The sequence below is a fragment of the Fringilla coelebs genome, assembly GCF_963513975.1.
Source record: "Fringilla coelebs genome assembly, chromosome: 23".
NCBI lineage: Eukaryota > Metazoa > Chordata > Aves > Passeriformes > Fringillidae > Fringilla > Fringilla coelebs.
Window position 1 is genome coordinate 5,819,062 of NC_140049.1, and position 23,169 is coordinate 5,842,230.

At 46.1% G+C, this 23,169-nt stretch overlaps 1 protein-coding gene across 1 annotated transcript in view; it reads left to right on the forward strand.

The window, feature by feature from the left end:
- The first annotated feature begins 643 nt into the window (after positions 1-643).
- Positions 644-23,169, forward strand: part of IPO9 (importin 9) — a 39,760-nt gene continuing 17,234 nt past the window's right edge. Inside the window, 10 exon segments of the mRNA XM_084220731.1 lie at positions 644-800; positions 10,958-11,019; positions 11,620-11,706; positions 12,654-12,855; positions 13,279-13,367; positions 13,654-13,740; positions 15,389-15,508; positions 20,280-20,387; positions 21,685-21,733; positions 22,226-22,377. Coding sequence (XP_084076857.1) covers positions 650-800; positions 10,958-11,019; positions 11,620-11,706; positions 12,654-12,855; positions 13,279-13,367; positions 13,654-13,740; positions 15,389-15,508; positions 20,280-20,387; positions 21,685-21,733; positions 22,226-22,377 — 1,107 coding nt within the window. The 5' untranslated portion in view covers positions 644-649.

A 23,169-nucleotide genomic window follows, 5' to 3' on the forward strand; every position in this document is an offset into this window, starting at 1 on the left:
CCAGCCCATGGGTGTGCAGGGTGCTGCCTGGGGGTTACGTTTTCTGGGTAGGTTTCGGCAGGTCTCTTGTTTCCGTGCAATGAGCTCTCCTGCAATGGGCTCTCCTGCAATGAGGGAGCCCTCCTGCAATGGGCTCTCCTGCAATGAACACTCCTGCAATGGGCTCTCCCGCAATGAGCTCTCCTGCAGTGAGAGAGCTCTCCTGCAATGGGCTCTCCTGCAATAAGGGAGCTCTCTTGCAGTGAGGGAGCCCTCCTGCAATGGGCTCTCCCGCAATGAGCTCTCCTGCCAGCCCCTCCGTTCGGGCCCTCCTGAGCTGGCTCGGGGGCCGTGGGGGCTCTGACCGTGCTGCTGCTCGGCCTCGGCCCTGCGCCGGGGCCCCGCTGGGCAGTGCTGGCCGCCGGGAGCCCAGCCGGGCGGTTTGTGCCGTAGGAGCGCGGCCCTGGCCCCGCAGCGTCCCCCGTCCCGCCCGTCCCGTCCCTCATGCCCGGTCAGGCGTTCCGGGCCGCCCCGAGCTCGGCGCCGTTCCCTGACCCGCCATGGCCGCGGTCCGCCGCGCCGCCAGGGGGCGCTGTGCGCGGGCGCCGGCCCGGCCCCTCCCCCCGGCGCGCGGTGCGTTTGGCGCGCGCGGCCCGCGGAGGGGGCGGCGATGGCGGGAGGCGGCGGCGGGCCCGGAGCCGGGCCGGTGGCGCAGGGGCTGAAGGAGGCGCTGGTGGAGACGCTGACGGGGATCCTGTGCCCGGTGCAGGCGGTGCGAGCCGCTGCTGAGGAGCAGGTGAAGGTGCTGGAGGTGACGGAGGGTGAGTGAGGGCCGCGCTGAGGGGATGGGGGGACCCCAGGCCGCCGCCACAGCCATTCCCGGTACCGGCGCCTCATGGCTGCGCCTTGGCCTCGGCCGACACTTCCAGCCCCGTCGCTCGAGCCGGCGGGAGCAGGCGGCTGCGGCTGGTTTCCTGCCGGTTGTCGATGTGTGCCCGATGTCTCTCCCGGAATCACAGAACAGTTGGGACTGAAAGGGACCTTTGGGGATCGTTCAGGCCAAGCCCCTGCCCAGGCAGGGTCACCTGGAGTAGGTGACACAGGGACACGTCCCGGTGGGTTTGGAATGTCTGCAGAGAGCGACCTCCCTCCCTGGGGAGCTGTTCCAGCGCTCTGCTTCCCTCAATGTAAAGTTCTTCCTCATGTTGAGGTGGAACTTCTTGTCGTTTAGTTTATGGTCATTGCTGCTTGTCCTGTCACTGGGCACTGCTGAGAGGAGTTTGGCACCAACCTCCTGGCACCTGCCGTGGAGGTGCTTGTATGGATTGCTGAGATTTCCCTCTCAGTCTTCTTTAGACTAAACCAGCCCAGCTCCCAGAGGCTCTGCTCACCAGAGAGATGCTCCAGACCCCTCATTATCTTTGTGGCCTCACTAGACCCGCTCCAGTAGCTCCGTGTCTCTCTCCGGAGCAGCCCCTGCCCCGCCGCAGGGCTCGGTGCCGGAGGGATGGGCTGGCCCCCGCCTGCAGCGGGGCACGGCGGGGCTCTGCCCCCGGGTGAGTCTGGGCTGCTGTGTGAGAGCTGGGCACCAAGGAGTGCTCTGAGCTCACCAGGGTACCCCTGGAGGGGCCGGGGTGGTGAAGCAGCGCCTTGGTCCATCTCAGCTGGAGTCCCCAGGATTGGTCATATGAGGGTCATGGAGAGCCCTTCCATCTGTAGACCCTGCCCTGCTCCCACAGGGATCTCCTTCACCTCCGGATGTGTGTCCTGGTGTGTGCCCATGTCCTGCAGGCTGTCATCTCTGCATGGTGTGTTTGAGGTTCAGGGTGGCCAGGATGTAGCTGTGCCCTCATCCAGTGTGAAACTCCAGTGACAGAGCTCCATTGTCTGTTATGGAAAGCTGAAGACAAGCAGGACAGTGGAGCTGGATGGCAACTGGCCTATAGCTTTGGAAAGAGAGGTTTTAAATGAGCAAACACCCCAAGTTCAAGTAGTGTCTCTAATCATTCCATTGCTCTTTTGGCCTTTTTATGGTGGCAATAGGTTAATTCATGTACTGGCTGCTTTTTCTGTGTGGAAGATACATTTAAAAACCTATTAATGCTAACATTTTACTTTGCTTCAGCCCAAATCACTGGAGTTTGTAGAACCCATGGGAAGATTTGCAGACGATCTGCTGTGACAGGAGCTGGAGAGTGCAGCTCTGCAACCCCAGGCTTGAAGTTTTACCTGTGGCCTGGCAACTTGATGGGCTGGTTGTTTGTGGACCCTCCAGTAAATTTTGCCTTACCTATAGTCTGATTGCACTGTTCTGAAGGTGTTTTGTGAGTGTTTTTTGTGAACTCTTTCTGCTCCTGAACTTCAGCTCAGAAGTGTTACCAGAGGCAGCTTGTGGTACAAAGAGGGAAGGTGTAAGGGTGAGACAGGGTCAAGAGGTGCTGTGATTTTGCTGCTCTGGGAGTGAAGGCAGGCAGATTGTTTGATAAAATGTTTGTTGTTGTGCATTCCCTTAAAGTGCTTGTTCCACGCTCAGCTTGGCTCTTCCTGGCATTAGCAGGAATTCTGTGTGTTGCCCCCACAGCTCTTGGAGTGGTTTGATGACATTGCAGCAGCACAAGTCTGGAAGTGCTGGGAGCTTCATTGACCATGGAGCCTTGGCCTTCACAGGAGCTTCATTGACCATGGAGCCTTGGCCTTCACAGCTACCACTTCAGTGGCAGTGGCAGCTTGTCCCCAAAGAGTCTGAGCCTTTCCACAATCTGTTTGGGTGACAGATTCCCAGAGAAGAATGTTTTCTGAGGGTTCTAGGCAATGGATGTCCCTGAGGTGCCTTTGAGAGCCCAGGATTGCAGAATTGTATTTAGTGGATGTTATGGTAAGAGGAATGGAGTCATCTACCCTTCTATTGCTTTTGCAAATTTGCTGAAGTCCCTGATAATTCTCTGTGGTTGTAGGGCCAGGACTCTGAGGTCTGGTGCAGGATCTGTCCCTGTGACCTGGAGGAGGCTGCAGGACACCTGCACAAGCAGCTTGCCGGTGACACCAAACCGGAGGGGAGGCAGTTGATGTCCTGAGGGCAGGGCTGCTCTCCAGAGAGCCCTGTAGGAATAGAACCAGAAGAATTCAGCAAGGACAGACAGCACGTTCTGCTCCTGGGACAGGAGAAGCCACTGCTGGGATGTGGGTCAGGCATTGCCTGGCCAGGGAGCAGCCCTGGGACAAAGGGCCAGGAAATACCAGTGCCTGGTGAGCTGGCCCTGGAGGCCATCTGCACTCTGGGCTGTGTGAGCAGGGTCAGGGCAGTGATCAGCCCTCTGCAGTCAGTGCTCATTACACCACACCTGAAATACCTGGGCGGTTTTGCTCCCACCGCCCACCCCCCCCCCCCCCCCCCCCCCCGGGATGAGACACAGCAGCAGAGGGGAGTGAGTTCAGCAAAGGGTCATGGGTTGGGCGGGGGAATTGCAGCACTCACTGCATGAGGTGATGCTGGGGTGGAGGGGTTTTCCACTGGGGAAGCAAGAGGGTTTTGGGGGTGGGTCTGACAGCAACTTCTAGTAACCATGAGGAGATTGTCAGGAACCGAGAGGTGGGAGAGGATGAGGGATAAATGGACACAAAACTCAAAACAAGAGGTTCCAACTGGATATAAGGAGTTTTTAAGCAGATTGTCTGTAAAAGCTGTGTTGTTTCCATCCTTGAGTATCTCTAAGACCTGCCTAGAAAATCTGAGCACCCTGATCTTATGCTGCAGATTCTGCTTTGATCATGGGGGTTTGTCTGGAGACCTCCTGAGGTGTCTTTCAGGGTATTATTTTGCACACCTTTGATTACTCCTTTCTTGTACTAGTCAAGCAGCATGGGAAGAATAGGCTATATTCCCCTTTCTGTGCTGTCTTTGGTATGGAGAGGGTTGCAAAAACCAAGAGGAGGAGCTACAGGAGTAGCCAGGAGGTGCCAGCGCCATATTATTGAGGTAGAGAAATGTAGATAATATGTGTCACAAGTACTTTAAAAGACCAAAAATAGTATCATTAAGTAGCGTGAAGAAGATGCTGAAGTGAAGGAATAGGAAAGAGTACAAGTGTTGGCACTTTTAATGCAAAACAAAGGAAAGTAGGGCAAAAAGAGATCGAGGAAGAACTAGTTAAAGTCGTAAAAACTTAAAGTGCTTTCAAATGTTGCAGAAGCAGAAAAGATTTCAGGAGTGTTCAAAGCCAGCGACTGACTTGGGAAGGTACATTCAGTACAGAAGGACTGCAGAGGAGCCAAATTCCTTGTGCTGATGTTGACTTGCAACATTGAGGAACCTCTACAGGAGATACATTGGGGAATCCACGTCAGATTGAAGCCTAAGCAGAAGCAGTTCCACTTACCAGTTTGCCATAAACAGCAAGTGCTAAAGAATGGATCTCCCAGAATTTAGAGGGACTCAAACCTTCAATTACTGTGCAAAAGTTGGGCTGTAAAACTTCCACAGCTTAATACTTAGCTGGTAAATGTGGAACTGCCTTAAGTGAGGGCTCCAAGGTGAAGAGCAGCAGGGAGTAGTACAGGGGAGTGGTGTGGGTTTTGCACTGCCTGTTATGGTTAAAATTCAGCTGTTGGAGTGAGAAGAGACAGACACATGAAATTGTTGTGGCAGAAAATTATTTGAAGGAGTCCTGGGACTCCCAGAAAGCTCTTAGAATGTTAATTTACTGAAATTTTTTTTGCAGAAACTGAGCTCCTGACCACAGCTTCTGACTGGCAGGGTCAGGAGTCCCAGGTGAAGCTGAGCTACTCAGCACATCTGTAAGTGATGTGGAACAGAGTGAGTAGTGGTGGGACAAAGTTGCTGATAGTGCTGCTTAGTCTGGCCAGAGTGAGAATCAGTGACACAACGTACAAGATGATTCCACAAGGTGTGTTGAGTGCAGACACAGAAGGTGTAGCTAGTCAGTGTTGGTCAGCAGAGTAGTGTTGGGGGAAGGGGAGCCAGTCCAGATAATGCCCTAAAAAGTTATGGGCGGTCCTAACTATTGTCCCTGGGAAAAGAAATCCCATTGTCTGTGTGGAGAGTTCCCTGAAAATACCCAATCACTGCTCTGTCATGCTCCAATGAGCCAAATGGACCGTTAAGGAGGGAACAGAGAACAAAGCCGTCATAAATTCCTCATGCCAGTGCTGCATGCATTACTGGCCTGCTGCTCCTACAGGGATCAAGCAGGGCAGCAAAAAGGTAGCACAGACACTCACAGAAGTGTGGAAAAGCTTCTGTTTTCAAAGACATAATCCATTGGCTTTTCTGCCTGGGAAGGGGTTAACAGAGATGGAGGCCCTGAAATAATAAACTACAGTGAGTGAGGAGGGATTGTTTGTGACTTTTCATAAAGCTGAGATCACAGAATCATGGAATATCCTGGGCTGTCAGGGGAAATGAATCTGAAACAGGCCGAATTAAGCTGTTACCCCAGTGTGCAAACTGTGGAATTCATTGCTGCTGGATTTTAGAAGTAGAATTAATTTTAAAATTATTTTACATTTGTGGAGGAAAAAACTCCTCAAGAACCACTGAACACAGTGGTTGGATATAACATCCACTTCAGGAGGCTCCTAGTGCCAGCATTTCCTTGGGTGTGTTGGGGCAGCATTGCTCTTTTCCTAAGCTGCTCATGGGTTGGGCTGTATAATGTAGTTAGGCCAATGCAGCCGTTGGCTCTCCTGTGTGGTGTGTGCTGCTCTCTCTTCCAGGCAGGTTTTAGCCAGGTCAGGATGGTTCAGGTGTTTGGAGGATGCAGTGGAGCTCCCTGCAGCGGGCTGGCAGTGGATCTGGCCGGTGCTTGTACAAGGAGATGAGTAGCAGGGCACAGTCAAAGCCTCTGGAACAGGCTGAACTGTTCAAGGGGAGAGTCCTGTCTGACTCCGTACACGTGCTCTGGAGGAATATGGGATGTCTCCTCTGGAATAAGGACATGGTAGAAGTTTCTTGCTACCATGTCACCCTTTGGCAACTGCCAGATGTCCTCAGCAACTCAGTCTCTCACCTGCTTCTGCATCTTCTGTCTGCTGAGGGAACAGGCACCACTTGGCAGCTTGGGGATGGGAGATGCATAACTGTCAGACTCTGGAAAGAGGAGAGTTCACCTGGTGACCTTTGTTGTCTCTAGATTTTAGTGGAACATAAATAAAAGCAATGCTGAGCCTGCAGGGGGAAGGCAGAGAAATAAGAGCTGCAGCTGTGGAGTGGTGCTGCTGTGAGTGTGTCTGACTTGGCTCCACCGTGGCATCAGCGTGTTGCTGGTGAAGTGGGGCTTCTGTTGCCTTCATCTGGTCCATGCAGGTAGCACCACTCACCACCCTGGTGGTGGGCACTACTGCCAGTGTCATATCACCTGAGGATAATTACCTAATGTGGAAAAATGGTCTCTTCTCTAGGTCTTAACTGTGTTGGAGGACATGTGTGGAGCCCAAGTCATCTCCAGGAATGCCAGAGTAGGGCCGTGGCACTCTGAGGAGTTCATGTCCAACAGGAGGGCTCAGACTGCTGGGAATCACAGACTTCTGAGCTGGAATGGATCCACAAGGATCATTCAGTCCAACTCTGTTGAATGGCTTACACCCCCTCTAAATTATGTGGATAAGGAGCTTTAATGGCAGCTTCTCAAACAGCTGGAAAACACTGTTCCTTGCTTGCCAGGTTAGATTCCAGGTTTGATGCTTTATGGTGACAGTATTTAGTTTCTGAGCTGTTGGCTCTTGTGCTCTGGAATGTGGTGGTGAGAGATGAATGGCTCCAGGCTGGAGAATTGCCCTTCTTTTGCCTGTGTGTTTTATGTGTTTCTCTGTGTCCTTTTTGCAGGTAGAAAGGCATCATAAGGCCATCTTCAGCTTGGCTTATGTTGTGACACTCCCTGTGTGAAAAGGCACCTTCGGCTCAGTCATTTACAAGGTTGCTTGTTGCCAGAAGCTGAGATGTGTAGGTGGCTGTGAAGATGGGGCTGACCCTGGCAGATTGACTCCTGTGTCATTCTGGGCATGCTGACCCTCTTGTCCATCTTGTCTAGGAGACAACCAGTGCTTTGATTTGAATGTGATTTCAGAATGGAAGATTGGTTTTATGGGTCTTGTAAATGTTCTATCTCCTCTTCCAGAGCACGTGGCTCAGCCCATTCAGTTTGGTGCTTTATAACTCTGATGGTATTTTCATGGTACAGTTTGCTGTCTATTTGTACCAGATCACCTACAGGTGCCATAATGGCACAAAACATATTGCATCACTTGTGCTTGCCTGGTTCAGCATGTTCTTGCTTATGGTCAGCTCCTTCCCAACAGAACTGCTTTAATATGGCTTCAGGAGGGATTTCAGTGTTGCCTCAGGTACTCTGTGAGTCCATGATTTTATGCCATAAACCCAAGCATTGTTTGGAAGGAGAGATTCTGGAGAATATGAAAACATGACCACAACATATGGTTTTGTGGCGCTCTTTTGGCTGTACCTTGAATTGTAGTAGAGTGAGTGATGGGCAGAAACCAGTGGAAGTCCTGTAGGTGGCTTGAGCAAAATTCTTAACAGGGGTAAACTTAAACATTGAACTGATTTGTAACAGGGAAGTTGAAACAAGAAATGGCCACATTGCGACATATGATACTGCCTGTCAGGAAGAAAGGTTATTCCCAGCAGCAAGCACTAGTGTTTGCTCTGTGAAATGCTGCAGGTCTGTTGAATGTAAGAGAAGTTGTGAAGAAGGGTTTCAAAGGAGATACTTAAAACCAGCACAGCTTCTGGAGAAGAGTGACCTCAATATTTCTGTCTTTTGCTGAGAAATGAGTAAAATACGAATGCAGTTTTAGAGGTGGCTAACAAAAGGAGTGCTTTTGGAGCAGTTCTTAAGTATCATGGTGGAGGATGAAGAAGCTCCTCAAGGCAGCACGAGTGTAGAGTGTCAGAACTCTGGCTAAGCATTAGAGTCTTGCTTGGTGTTTCCTCCTAGTCTGTCTGCAGATCCTCATTTCCTTCTGTGCTGGTCTGTCTGATCTCATGACTGGTCCTGTTTGAGCAGGAGATTGGACTGGGTGACCTCCTGGGGTCCCTTTCAACCCAAGTTGATTTGTGATGATATTATTGAAAGCCAGTCCTGCAGAAAACATCTGTGCCTGTGTGGCTGAGGACCACAATGCACAAAGGTGGTCAAGTACTGGTAGAGGGAACTCAGTTTCTGGTGCTGCTGTGGTGGTGGTGAGATCCAGCCTCTGCAGACCAAGTGTTGCTTTAGTTTGGAGTGTCAGTGGCCATGGGCCACCTGGGTTCACCAGACTGCCACAGTCCTTTCTCCACCTCACCCTGTTTCTGCCCTCAGCAGAACCAAAGGGATCTTTAGCAGCTCCTGAGCCAGCTCTGTGTGGATGTGCTGAGCAGGACTTGGTCAGTGCTGACCCCTTTCAGATAGGCAGGTAGGTGCAAAGATTCAGTAGCAACTTCTGCTCATTTATTCCTGCCTGCTTGCTTACGAGTAATGTTTGGTTTCGTGTGGCTTAGTTTTGCAAAAATGTTGGGGGTGAAGAGGTTACATAAACTGGTTACATGGTAGATAGAGCTTGTTGTGAAGGAGGAGACTTTGATTTTATTAATATTGAGGTTAATGAGGAGGAGAAGCAGAGACGGGAGAAAATGTATTTGCTAAGTGCTGTCTATGCCAAAGCACTTAAAAAAAGCTTCATTCAAAGCTTCTAATCTTTGAGGTTTACAGACTTCATCTTGGGGAGAAGACTTGGTATTTCTGATATCTCAAATTTACAAAACATTAGTGAAGGAATTGCCTATTAAGGTCCATTTGAACTGCATTTACCCATTATATTTCCAGCCAACTGGGAAAGAACCCAATAATAAACCATCCTTTGAGAAAAGAGGAGCCAGTGAGCTGTACAGGGATCAGTGTAATACCAGTCCCTGGAAGTATTCTTGGAGCAGCTCATTAAACAGCTCGTCACTGTCTATAACAATAGGATAAATAGTTGCTGCACAACTAGTACTGTTTTATGTGATCTGTTCTTGATAAATCCATCTAATTTTGGTTTGACAGGAGAGCTGGCTTATTCCTTAAACAAGTGCTGGGTGTGAGTGATCTGAATTCAGCAGGATTCCTGATAGGAATTTGCCACAATGGTAATTTATCAGTTAAGAAGATGAAGTTTTGTAATATTTTTGAGCAGGACATCGGGCTGAAAACCTGTGTGTGTGAGGGGATTGTCAGTGGCTTATTGTCAGACCAAAGGGGTTTATAGGACAGAACTCTTGGTCACTGCAGCAGTGAGTAGGTCTGGTGTCCCAACAATGGCACTGCAGTCCGCCTGGGGAGCAAAACTAAGGTGTTGGAAAATGGAGGAACTAAATATTGCAAATCACAGGCCATGATTAAACCTCCTCCTCCTGCCATTAAACCTCCTTATCCACATGATTTAGAGGGCTGTGTGGCAGACACTGCTCCTCTCCACAGAGTGTAAGCCATTCAACAGAGTTGGACTGGATGATCCTTGGGGTCCATTCCAGCTTTCCAGTGTATGCAGAGAGAATACATCAAATGCATATATGTAAACAAATTAATGATTGTGAGCTAGAATACTGAGTTGTTGCAGTTACTCTGGTTTCCTTTATATCTATTTCTACCCTTTTTAGCTTTCCATTTATACTCCTTATACCCTTCCAACTTACCTTTAAAGATGGGGTTGAAATGCAATGCCACACTTGATCATGAAAATCACAGATAGCACATAAGAATAATGACTGCTTCAGTTAAGAGAAGTATTATGTTAAGTACATCTTGGAATGAGGCTCCCTGCTTTCACAGCTGGGATAAGAGGGTTATTTTCCTCTTTCTTAAATGCATGATCTATGAAGGAAGGGTAAAGGAACTGGGTATGTTCAGTGTGTGCTGTGGAAAGTGAGAGGCAATTATCTCCCAACCCAGAAAAGCCTCTTAGCATTGAGGAGGGTATTAGGAGACACTCAGCCATTTGTGAAGCACTCAGATGTGCTGCTGAGGGAAGTCACAGAACTCCTTTTGAGAAGAATTTTTAGTCTGTGTTTGTCAGGGATGCTGTCAGCACGTTTAGCCTGTCTGCAGGAGGCAGCGTGTGCTGACAGGACCCCAGGGCATAACTTCAGCTCCACAGCTTCTAAGAACTAAAACATCACAAATGTGTTTCTTAAGCAGACTAGTGAAATTAAATGAAGTATTTAGGACAGTTATCAGCTGCCTGGAACTTAAAATTGCAATTTTAAGCAAATTTATTGAGTTGTATGGATTTACCATACCAGAACAGCTGCTCTTCCAGACTTTTATTTCCTGTGCTCAGCATCAACAGGATTGTTACAAGTGTTTGAATTTTGCATTTGTCATGGAGTTTGCTTGGCAAGAAGCCACAAGAAGCTCTTGCTTTTTTCTGTTCAGATTCTTTGCAGGAGAAGGTCCCACAGCCCCAAGGGTTGTCCAGGCAGTGCTGGTGTCACTGTGCTGGGCAGGGTTTGCTCAGGAGGGTGTTTGGTGGGGTGAGGGCTGGGACAGCTGAAGCAATCCCTGTGGGTGAGCCCAGGGTGTCCACAAAGGGGCTGCTGCCTGCCAGTCTGCTGCTGTCTCCCTTCATCCTGGATCTTTTCCATGCATCTCTCCTGTAGAAACTCGAGTCATGATTTTACGTTGTAGATAAGACTTTTATATATGTATTTAAATAATTTCCTCGTTATTAGCCTGCATTGCAAAATTTTTTGCCCATGAGAGAAGAAAATAAGATGCCAAGAAAATAAATGAAATTTTTGCGGAGAGCACAGGGGAGAATTAATGGTTATGATTTATTTAAATAGTTGTGCTTTGGAATTGCCTTCTCCTTCCTGCATATGAGTCACTCAATTGGTATGATGTCCTTCTCCAAAAATCTTGATGAATTTTGCTGTATGGCAGTAAAAGTTACAATACCAATATTTGGGTTTTTTTCCTTGCAGAATTTGGTGTTCATTTAGCAGAACTGACTGTGGATCCTCAGGGAGCTCTGGCCATCCGGCAGGTGAGTTTTCCTGGAACTGCAGAAAGAATTTAGATGGAAATTTTCTTGCTTTTTAAAATATTCTTCCATGTTTTCAGGTGAAAATTGGAAGTAGCTTTCTGAGTCTTTCTTTCAACATTATTCTGGTGTTATACTCTAATATTTTTTGATTTTTTTTTTTTTTTTTTTAACTTAATAAACCTGGTGCTGAGGCAATACTGTACTGGAAATGGACACAACTTGGGAGGTGGGTGGTAGACATCAGCAAGCAGGAGTGTGGCTTCTCTTTGCAGAAGCTTTTTCTGTAGGTGTTTTGCTCCTTGAAAGGAAGTTTTGCTTCTGTATTTCTTTAGTTACTTTGTGACCTGAATCTTGTGCCTTTCTAGAGCTGCTGCCTTGGGTCAGTGCTGTGCAGGCCATTGCTGCTCAGTGCATACCCAGCAGTTCTTTTTACCACAGTAACTTTGTGGTCCATTTGATGGATTTTTAGCATTTTTGGCAAGTCCTGATGCCCCTCTAAAAGAAGCATGATGGGACAGGAGGCTGAGCAAATGGGTCAGGGGTGATCCTTGCAATGGTTCCAGGATATGTCCCTGATTCCTGACCTCTCTCCTGATACAGCTGGCGTCCGTTATTCTCAAACAGTATGTGGAAACTCACTGGTGCTCTCAGTCTGAAAAGTTTAGACCTCCAGAGACTACAGAAAGGGTAAGAATTGGTTTCACATTATCTGGTTTGAAACACTTTATCCGTGAAGAATATGAATTCTTTAGACAGTTACTGAAGTACCAGCGTTCATGTGTATTTTGAGGATTAATGGCTTCAGTTAAGGTTTTTTCGACATTTTGCACTTCAGAAATCTGTTTTCAGTTGCTTAAAACAACATTGGGCATGAGAAGCTTGGGCTGCTTCCTGTAGGGAAAGTTCAGCCTCAATGCTCCTGTTACTCTCAGAATAAGACTAGAAGAAAAGCTGCTTCCTAAGTTTTACAAATACTGATTCTGGAAGATTTTGGAAGTTTGCTAAATCTTTTGTTATACATCTTGAGACTTAAAAGTTTTTATTTTCCCATGACAAATTTGAGTTTAAAGCTGCTGTGTTTCATTGAGAATCTGTTCAGCAGGAGTATTTAACAGCTAAGATGGCCAGAGATTCCAGCCCTTTCCACTCTGACTGTTGACTGGAGCATCTTTCATATCTAGAATATGATTCATCCCATCCAGAGATAATTGCTTGAATTATGTCCCAGAAGTGGCTTTGTTTTTTCCTGTCCCTTCAGGGCTGGGTGACTGTTCTTGTTTACTGAAATCTTCCAAAGTAAGCAAACAAAGTCCGTGACACTGGAGCTGGGATTTATCTCAGCTAACTCTGGATGTTTTCCATGTAGATCTGTACATCCTGTGTAGTTGCAGCTGTGTGCTATTTACTCTGTGCTTGTCTGATGCTGTGTGGGAGATGATGCTATGTTAAAACACACCATGCAGTTTTCCCTAAAAAATTACAGGGTGTATGCAAGAGTGCTTTTGTCTCCCGGATGTTCATTTTGTAAACCCAGCATTGAATCAATATCAGGATGCAGACCTAGGTCTAGATTTTTTTTAAATTAGATTGTGCTGTGGCTGTGGATCTGTTCTGAATGCTGTTGCTCCCTACAGGCAAAAGTGGCCATCAGGGAGCTGCTGCCCAACGGGCTGCGGGAGTCCATCAGCAAGGTGCGCTCGAGCGTCGCCTACGCCGTGTCGGCCATCGCCCACTGGGACTGGCCCGAGGCCTGGCCCGAGCTCTTCAACCTGCTCATGGAGATGCTGGTCAGCGGGGATGTCAACGCAGTGCACGGAGCCATGAGGGTGCTCACAGGTCTGTGGGTGCCGTGGCTGGGCAAGGCTGCTCTAGGAAGCTGTTTAGGCTTTTATCCTTGTGCCAGTATTGTGTCATGTTTCATGCAAACTGAAGAAATTAGAATTTTCTTCCTCTCTTCCCCTGGTGCCTGTTGCTGGCTGTGGAATTGTGCTCAGCAGGTGTCATGGGAGGTGCTGTGCTGCAGGTTAGTGCTCAGCAGGGACTTTGACTGTAACAACACCCTGTTTTCCAGATACCTGCAGTTTTTGGTGTGATATTTTTCTGCTTGCCTTTGAGGATTGCCTCAGGTAGATCAGATGACTCTAGTCTAGTGAAGTGCAAATCAGCATGTTTTAATCCATTTAATGTTTCCCAATGGTTCTATTGTTGCTGTTCCCTACAAATTTGATTTCTTATAACAACTTTTTTTCAATTTTTTAGAATTTACCCGAGAAGTGACAGACATACAGATGCCACTTGTAGCTCCAGTTATTCTTCCAGAGATGTACAAAATTTTCACAATGGCAGAGGTATGATCTTCACAGTGAGGTTGGTATTGGATGAAATTAGTGGGAATGTTTGTTGGAACAGAGAAACTTCAGATTTAATGGTTAAGTCATACTGTAGTAAGAGTTAGACTTAAAGAATTTTCTTGATGATATGATAGTTGATGGCAGCTAATGTTGCAACAGAAGAGTTGAAGACAATAATAAAATAAGAGAATAAAGCTAAAGCAAAAATACAATTAAAAGATCATTAAAGGAAGTATCTTGTGTAAGAAGAATGTTGTGTTCCTGATGTTTAACTTCTGTCTAGGTGTATGGGATTCGCACGAGGTCACGTGCAGTGGAGATATTTACCACGTGTGCCCACATGATCTGTAACATGGAGGAGCTGGAAAAGGCAAGAATTTAACTTGACATACGAGATGCTTTGAATTCAAACTGAGTGAGGTTCTAAATAATTGTTAATATGGAAATGAAACACTGGGAAATTACATATTGTGTCAGCTGGAATTTGGGGGAAGAGGCTGTAATTTAATTCATATAAAGTAGCTGACTCCCTGCTTTACATGCATGCCTTGATAGTGGGACTTGGTTTCCATAATTAAGGTTAATTTATGGTTTATCAACAGACATGCTTGTAAGAGCTCAGGAAAGGGGGGAGTCAGCATGGGGAGGAGATGGAGTATCATCTCTTCATTTATAAATCTGTACCTTAGCTTCCAGCCTTCAGCTGAGCCGTGTCCCAGTCACCTGCCAGGCCTTGGGTAACAGGGGACCCTTGGGCAAGGCTTTGGTTCCAAGCTCCTGGAGCTTCACCCCATGCTTCAGGAGGTGCCTTGGCCTTGTGTTCCTGAAGGGGTGGGGGAAGCCAAACCCAGCCCAGTTTTGGAAGATAGCTGTTGAGAAACAAACACAGCAGTCAAGCAGCTTTAGACATGAGTCTGCTGTCTGGCTCTAACTGAGCACATCTGCATTGTAAATGGCCTTTGACAAGTGGCTTTTCCAGCACTCCCAGACAATAAATGGTTATTTTTAACTTTTTGGAGTGTGAGGATAGGGAAGGATGACTCTCAGTCTAGTGGCTGTTCCCTCCCTGTTTGCACAGGGAGCATCCAGTGCAGACTTTTGGAAAGTTCTGGTAATTACATTGCATGTGTACTGCCATGACAAAGTAATTCATGCACTGTATCATGCAGCTGATACCAGTATCTAAGAGATAGTAGTAACTTCCTACTCTTATTCTGGAGAAGGGCTGAAAGTGTCCTTTACATTGAATACTAAACCTTTTCTATTGAAATTTTACTTTAAAAAAAATAAAATAAAAAGGGAATATTTTTATAAATGACATTTCCTAATTGATTTAAACATAGGACTTCACTGTCCTTGCTGTGGATTTATGAGGAATAATCTCAATAAAATTATTTTGGTCCTGTATTACTTGTTCTGCCAAGGACTGCTTATGGAGTACTCTGACATCTGGAAAAATACTTGCTGCATTTTCCTAGGAAGAATCATCCTGTTAATCTTCAGGCCAGCTGTTGATACTCAGCTTGTTTGGTTTGGGGAACAGAGGCTCTGCAGGGAGATAAATGCCAGCCTCAGGGTTTGGGGTGATTGTGTGTGTGATGCAGCCACCCCAGGTTGGTTTTGAAGCCTGGGGGTTCTGGGGTGCAGGGCAGGATTCAGCTCATCAAATGAAATGATGGGGTGAGCCCTGCTCCTGGGGCTCTCCAGACTGGATTGTCTGGATCTCTATTGAGACTCCAAAGTGATAAGTTGCATGTAGGTGTGTGTTTTGTGGGAGCCTGTGCTGTGGTGTTCTGCAGCGTGGGATTCAGATGAGCTTAGTTCCTTACCTAAAAGAGAGAACCCCAGTGACGTCTGAAACAGCTTTAACATGACTTTGCAATATTCTGCAGTTGCCATGAGTTTCTCTTCTATTTTGTAACAGAAAAGTGCATTTGCTGTTGCTTCTAGTGCTTTACCTGTCAGATATGGGGGTTCTGTATCTGGTATTCAGCTGTGCTTGCATTGTCTGTAACCAGGGTGCTGCCAAGGTCCTGATTTTTCCTGTGGTGCAGCAGTTCACAGAAGCCTTTGTCCAGGCCCTGCAGATGCCTGATGGACCAACATCGGACAGCGGGTTTAAAATGGAAGTTTTAAAGGTCAGTCACTTAGGGCTGGTTAAGTGGAGAAAGAACTGAATACCAGCACACACTCAGATGTGCTGGAAAACAAACTCAAGTGGCACATCTCCCGGTATGCTCATGGGGTGAACAGTGAAGGCTTTTGCCTCCCAGCACCATCAACAATGAAACAATTTTTTCACCTGTAGTAAAGATAGCTATGATGAGATCCATGAGGATCTGTCTGTAAAATGATCCACAGGAATCTGGCCCATAGGACCATCTGTCTCTGTCATTTGTTGATCTAATGTTTCTTGGATATGCCTTGGACATCATAATCTGTAGTTAAATAACAATCTTTTCTAAAGGTGCTGCAGAATTCTGCTGTAGTGAAGCTGTAAAAGCTTATTAAGTGCACGTGTTTTTCTGGAACTTGCCTGGTCTTTAATGCTAAATGATCTCTGGAAAGAGAGATGGAAGGTCTTTGTACTGTGCTGCTTTCCTGTTGAAAGGAGATTGGATTGGAGAGCTCTGTGTGCATGGGGACAAGGGCCTGTGCAGACCCCTGTAACAGCTTGGAAAGCACTGGACTGTAGGGTGTGCTGCCTGCAGCATGGGAGAGCAAAGAGCCAAAAGCATCAGTTGCAGGATCAAATCCAGATCTTTAATTTCCCTGCCTGTGTGCTGGGTTGAGCAACACTCAGGTCAGTATACAGGTTTCTGAGAATGGGCGCTGAGGCCCATTCAGTTCCATGAAGAAAGCAATAAGGAAGTTACTGAAGACAAGTGTGAAAAGTCAGGATGACCAGCTTTGTGCTGAAGTGTCAGCAATGGAGAGAGACAGGGAGACTGACTCAGTGGTCAGAATCCTATTTTATTGTGGGATACAAGTGCTTATATACTATTTTAGGGAGACTAGGAATGTGTACTACAATGGTTAGGTTAAAATCACATACACAAACTTATGTATATAACAACATCTCTTGCTTGCAGAGTTTAATGGGATTTTCTTTTTCCAGTAAACCCATTTGATTGAATCTTCTTGCAATCCAGGTCTAATTTTCAAAGTTCCGTTTGCTTTTGCCAAGGCATTCTGTTATCAAATCTCTTATGTTAACCAGGTCCAAAGTCCATCATCTGTCTTGTGTCCCCCAACATTCCAACACTGACGTAATGAAAATACATGGTGGGAGGGTGCTATTGTATTGCACAAAGCAGCAGCTCCTGAGCTCTGTCTTGCAGAACTTGTCTCAGTCCTGTTCAAGGCAGCAGTACTGGTCTGCATCTTGTGGCTTCTCAGTGAGGGGCTGTACTCTGGGAACAGCTGGAGCTGTTTTTGCTGTGCAGCACTACTGGAAAGCAGTTTGGGTAAGGATGTTGGCAGTTTTTGTTGAGAGAATGTCTCTTGTGGGTTTTTTTTTCATTTCTGTTGCCTCCACACTGGGATTCCTGGGGCAGTGATTTATAGGAACAACAACATGAAAGGAACACAGCAGGGTATCCTCTCAATTTGAACAGGCTGCAGCTCAAGAATATTTGGATCTCTTACTCCATATTCTCACATTTGGATTGTTAATGAGTAGTGGTATTTTTCAGCCTCCACTGAAAGCAGTTGTAACTGATGGCTTCACTCTAAACCAGGCCAGGCCAGTTCTGTTCTCGTTACAGCCATGCATTCTGCAGCCTTTTCTGTTATTTAAGTAAGTGCTTGCTGGCATTGGGCTCTTTGCGTGGGTATGTCAGCACTGGTCCCACCAGGAGGTTTTTGAACAATGTGACAGGCTGGGAAAGTCTCTTAGGAAATGTCACCTTGTTGTTGCTCTGCTCCTTAGCTGTGTGAGCGGCTCTGCCTTTGGCCTCTGCAGGGAAGGTGCAGCACAAGAGGATTTGGATCTGAAAACACTGCTGTGTGTCAGGTGGCATCGATGGCAGCAGAGAATCGGTGTGCATTCAAACAGGAAATTCAGGAGATCTGCTGACAAGTGGTTTGTAGGAGGCTCTTTTAGAAGAGATGAGTGTTCTGGCTGTTGACTTAAGGCAATTCATGGTTTTGTAACTTTCTAAGCTGATGATAGCAATTTTCTGAGGAAAAAAGGATTCAGGTGAATTGCCTTCACTTCCAGAGAAGTGGATTTTATAGTCATTGTAATGCAGAAGTAAGAAACCTTAGGGGATTATTTAAACCAGCTCTACAGATGAGGTCATTACAGAAACCCCTTGAAAAGCTGATGCAATGGAAGAGGGAATTGAGACTTTTATAGCACATTTTCAACCAGATGCAAACTCAATTCCATTTTTTTTCCTTAATGAAGTGCTGTGCAGCAAATGATAGGAAGACTTTTTTTTTTTCCCTTCCCTGTCACTTGAGAGCTTTGTACTCCAAGGTTCATGGAGTTCTTGATGGAAGTCAGAGGCAGTCCTGACCTAAACTGTTGTGCTGTCCATGTCAGAATGTTCTGCAGGACAGTGGCAGAAGCTTTAAGGAATGCTATTGCACTGTGCACCTCTGCCTGATTTGCTGGGACAGTTATCCTGGTTAGGGGAGTGAATGGTTTGGATCACATCATGGGGAGCCACTGATGGTGTCCCACGTTGTTCCCAGAATAGTTACAAGGTTTTAAACAGTTTTCAGTAGAAAATCAGGGCCTTTTATCCTTGGAGGAGGTGGGAGGTTTTTCCACAACAAAAATACTAAGTGTGAGGACTAGAAGGAAATACCCATGGGGTAGTTTATTGTTGTGTTTGATAGTTCAGCATGAATTAAATTGGTGTCTCTAAGGATGAGTGAGCTGCAACTGTGCAATTCTTGAATCCTAATTCCAGTGTTGAACATGCTACTATTGATTGTTTTGAGAGAAACAGACTGATCAAACGTGACAGGTGACAAATTTAAGGCAAATTTCACAATAATGGAATACAAGTTGGAATACAATGGTGTACTTAGTGTGCAGTAATATATCAGGAATACCAATTAGCCAACAATCAAAGCATCTTGCAGCCTTGCTGTTATGCTTCTTCATTCGTGTTTAGAAGCTGTTCAACGACTGTGGGTCAGAGAAATTATGCTTACATTTTTCCTGACACCGAAACAAATAACTAGCAAAAAAAAAAATTAATCATAGCCTCTTTGTTCTTGGATGGAAGATGAGGTGGGATCTGTGTCTTGGGACAAACTTCCCAATTTTATGAACAAGGTACTTCACCTGCCACTGCTGAACTTTGACTGACAGTCAGCTTTAGTGTGCTCTCTAGTGTGTATTTTAACCTTTTTATCCAAAAATTTAGGGATTTCTTCTCTGTTTAAAGATGCAGACAGGAAGAGAAGCAATAAAAGGCTTTGATAGAGTGACTTGAAGGAGCAGTGCTCTGAAGAGAGAAGGATAAGGGCTTTCTTGAAGGATTAATAGGTGGTGGAGCAATACATGGGGATTGGCAGAGGATCTGTGAAGCAGTTCTTTGAGTTCAGACAAGCAGTGGGAATTGGCAGAATGTGGGGCCAGGGGTTGAAACATAACATCTGACAGGAGAGTGCTCTGTTTTTTAATGACTTGCTGTGCAGGACTGTGTGACCTTGCAAATGCAGCTTTCTATTGTTACAACTGCAGAACCATTGAGGAGCTCCCTTAGCACTCCAGCAGCTCTTCCTGCAGAGTTGGTTGGGCATAGAGCTTGGAAACATTTACCTAGGGCTCATATGGAGTGGCATATGGAACAAGTCTGTTGGATGCTCCCATGGCCCTAGGCAGGGTGTTGAATTTGCAGCAGTCCTGAAGATCAGATTCATGTCCTTTGCCAGCACCTGCATAATTTTTTTTCCCTGGAGACTTCAGCATTACTTTTCTGTAATGCTTCCTTCCAGCACCTGCCAGACTCATTCCCAAACCCATGTAACTGGGTCATCTCCAATACTGATATTAGATTGCTCTTGTTTTTCTGGAAGGTGAATTACTATTTTTTTGTTTCTATTAATGTATCGAGTGCTGCAAACAAACAAACTGCACAGAGTGGTTTGTATTGGATAAGCACAAACAGACACCTGTGTGTCTGGGAGCAGCCACCTCTCAGGCAGTTTGTGAGGGACTGTACACTGCTCTGTAACAAGTGTAACACAGCTGGAGCTGTGCCCCTGCTGAGGAGAGGGGTGAGTGAGAGCTCTCTCACTCCTGGAGAGCCCCAGAAGGCTTTTGGCAAGTGTCAAAAGGGCTCCCCTAAGTCAGGATGATCAGCCTCATTAAAATCCAGGCACAATCCCCTGTAGAGCTGCTAAGCTGCTCCCAGAGCAGCCCCTGTGCTGGGCTGGCACAGCCACCGGTGCCCACAGTCGAAATGGGAAGGGAATTGATCTGGATGGGTGTGTTTGCTTCTCCAGCTGCTCCTTGGATGTGCAGTGGATGTGTTGTCTGCATGAGTAGGAGTGTGGAAAATGGGCAGTAGTCTAGTTTTACATTATATTAGAGTTCTTTTTCTGGGACAAGACGCTTCCAGGATAATCGTATCCAGACTGCGCTGCACAGTGATGTGCTTTGGATTTGAGTCATTGTCTTACCACTGCATTATGGCATTGTCTTCACTCCAGAGTGCCACATCTTGTGTTATCCCCTTGCTTCCCTGCCAAAGAGGAGACACCAAGAGAAGTGTGCTGCTGAGTGTTTGAGCAAGAGAGGGGATTGTGTGGTCAGGAGTGAGAGGTGAACTCGGAGACAGGGAGCCTTTGGATGATCTCAGTCGTTAATGAAACAGCAGCCTGTGATTTGAGTGTGTTGATGGCTTTCCCAGTTTCACTTTTGACTGATACTCTTTTTGGTTCCAGGCTGTGACAGCACTTGTGAAAAACTACCCAAAGCACATGATTTCATCAATGCAGCAGATCCTGCCCATCGTCTGGAACACCCTTACAGAAAGTGCTGCTTTATATCCTTGGTAGTGAATGTGTTTACCTGGAATCAAATGAGACAAACTCAGTCTCATACCCAGTAATGACCTGACTGATGAAGAACCACAATTCATGGAGTGCTCTGCCCTGCCAGACAAAACAGGATCTTTCTGTTACTTCTAGAGGCTCCATTAAATTTCTTTTATCTTAAAATGTATGCTGATTGATGCATGTGCTCTGTAGAACTGCCACGAGCTCTGCATTGCTTCTGGTATTTTTTGATAAAAATTTTGATTAAAATTGTCTTCTTAAAAAGGTCACAGTGTAAAGACTTTAGGAGAAGGAGAACCAGCAGTACCCCTTGCTGCAGCAGAACTAATGGCTGATTGCACTTGCTGCAGAAGCTGATTTGCCATTTGAATTTTCAGTCAGTGCTCCACTGCACACCCAACTGTGTCAGAGTGGTTTGTGGGTGCATTGTCCAGTACTTGAAAAATGACAATTCAAATCTCTCCATATTGTTTTTCAGACCCCTGTTAAAATACAGTGGAAGGTGTCCCTGCCCATGGCAAGGGGATTGGAACTACATGGTCTTTATGACCCCTCCCAACCCTAACTGTTTTGTGAATCTATGAAAATACAAGGAGCTGTTTGTTGGATTTCTGATGGTGTATTTCTCCCTCTCCTGTCCTGACTCCCACTACCGTCCTGTTGGTATGGGCAAACAAAATGGGCTTTTTTTTGCTGAAGGGGGGAGTCTTGTTCTTCCTGTCCTTGTGCTTGCTCTGGTACTTGTTGGAGCTTCAGTTCACCATCTGCAAAGAAAACTCCTTCCTTCTTACCTCCAGGTTAGTTTTCTGTCATTTTCCAGGCTGGTGCTTGTGGAGCAGCTTGGTAAGGGGCAGAGCCAATCCAAGGTAGGATGTGGGAACATGGGGTGGTTCCTCCCCCTTGGGCAGCAGTGAGGTGTTGAATTGGTTCACATCCCCTGAAAGAATGAGTCTGGGGGGTTCTGTTCTTGCAAAGTTAACATACATGAAGTTTTTGGGTTACCTTGGTGAGTTTGATCTAAGTTAATCAAATAATAAGAAAGATGTGCTGAAGTGATGTGTGAGTGGTCTGTGGAAAGTGGTCTTTGAACTTGGGCAATGCACAAAGCCAGGAGCTCCTGGGGTTGCTGTCTCTGTCCTGAAGCACAGGAGTCTACACAAAATCAAAGGCTTTTTAAAGAATGAAATCTTCCCAAGTTATCAGCAATTTTAAGACAGGAATAGACTAATTCCAAAATAGATGTTGTTCTTTAGAAAAAAGCATTTCCTTAACTCCATTCACTTATGTGAGAACAGAAGTAAATTACACAGAAGAGGTGGAGGATCCTGTGGATTCTGATGGTAAGAACTTGCACTTCACTTCTGCTATTTGAAGAGGAATGGATTTACCTAAATATTGCTGTCAAAACAGTGACTGAAACACCATGGGAAATAGTGCTAAAGGTGCATTTACCATGTTAGAGTGGTGTCCATCACTTCTTTGCAAATTACTTGTGATTGTGTTGAATAAAGGCATGCAATTGAAGTTTTTAATAGCTCAAGGAGTGAGTTTGGCAACAATTTTGAGGTAAAAGTAGTGGGACAAAAGAAAATCAAATTGGTTTTAGGTTGAACTTGATAAATTTTAATGAGGGGTGTGTGGTGGGAAGAGAGCAGAAAGTGATGAGATCCAAAATCCTCCTGGGGCTGCTGCTGCACTTGCTAGTCCAGGAGAATGAATAAATACCTGCTCAGAGAAGCTAACAGTTTGTAATTATTTTCACAGCCATTTGTGCCTTTTTGTATGTTGGCATATTCAGTCATGTTCTTTTTTCTTTTTTCCACTTTGTTCAGGTGAAGTTCTGGGCTTTGAAAATCTGGTGTTCAGCATATTTGAATTTGTTCACGCCTTGTTGGAAAATAACAAATTTAAGAGCACAGTGAAGAAGGCTTTGCCAGACCTGATCTATTACATCCTGCTTTACATGCAGATCACAGAGGAGCAGGTGAGCATCTTTGTGTTGTGTAGGAAACAAAGGAAATGAGAGATTTAAACCAGCAAGTGTCCTGGGAAGAGTTTCAGTGTGTGGAAGCTGCTGTAATCTAACAAGCTGTTCCATCCCTTTGCTGTGGCAGCACTTAGAGGTTCCAGAAATGTACAAGGTGGACAGTAAATCACAGATCACAGAAGGGTTTGGGTCAGAAAGGACTTTAAAGCCCATCCTGTTCCACTCCCTGCCCTGGGCAGGGATACCTTCCACTATCCCAGGTTGCACCAAGCCCTGTCCAGCCTGGCCTTGGACACTTTCAGTGATGGGACATTCACAACTTCTCTGGGCAACATATCCAGTGTCTCAGCACCCCCTTAGTAAGGAATTTCATCTGTAATCTCAACCTACCATCTTGCCCTTGCTCTGGGGCCCTGGTAAAAGGGCTTTATTTTTTTAGTCAATTACAAGGTCCTCCTGGAATCTCCTCCAGGCTGAACAACCTCAGCTCTTTCAGGCTTTCTTCATTCTTCCATGTGCTGTGAAAATGTGGATTTTCATGCTAAAAGGAATAAACAGCTTTCTGTGAGAGCAAAAATGTTGTGCTAGTAGGGTGAAATAATTTATACTGAAATTCTGCATAGCTCCTGGCTTCTCAAGTGTCACAACCATCATCTCTTAGTTTAGGTAGACATGCATAAAAACAAACATTCTGTTAAAAGATTTATCTGCTTCTCCCATTCCTCATCTAAAAATAAGGCTGCATAGCATTGATTCCAGGTCAGTCATTAGTTCTGTCAAACTAAGATC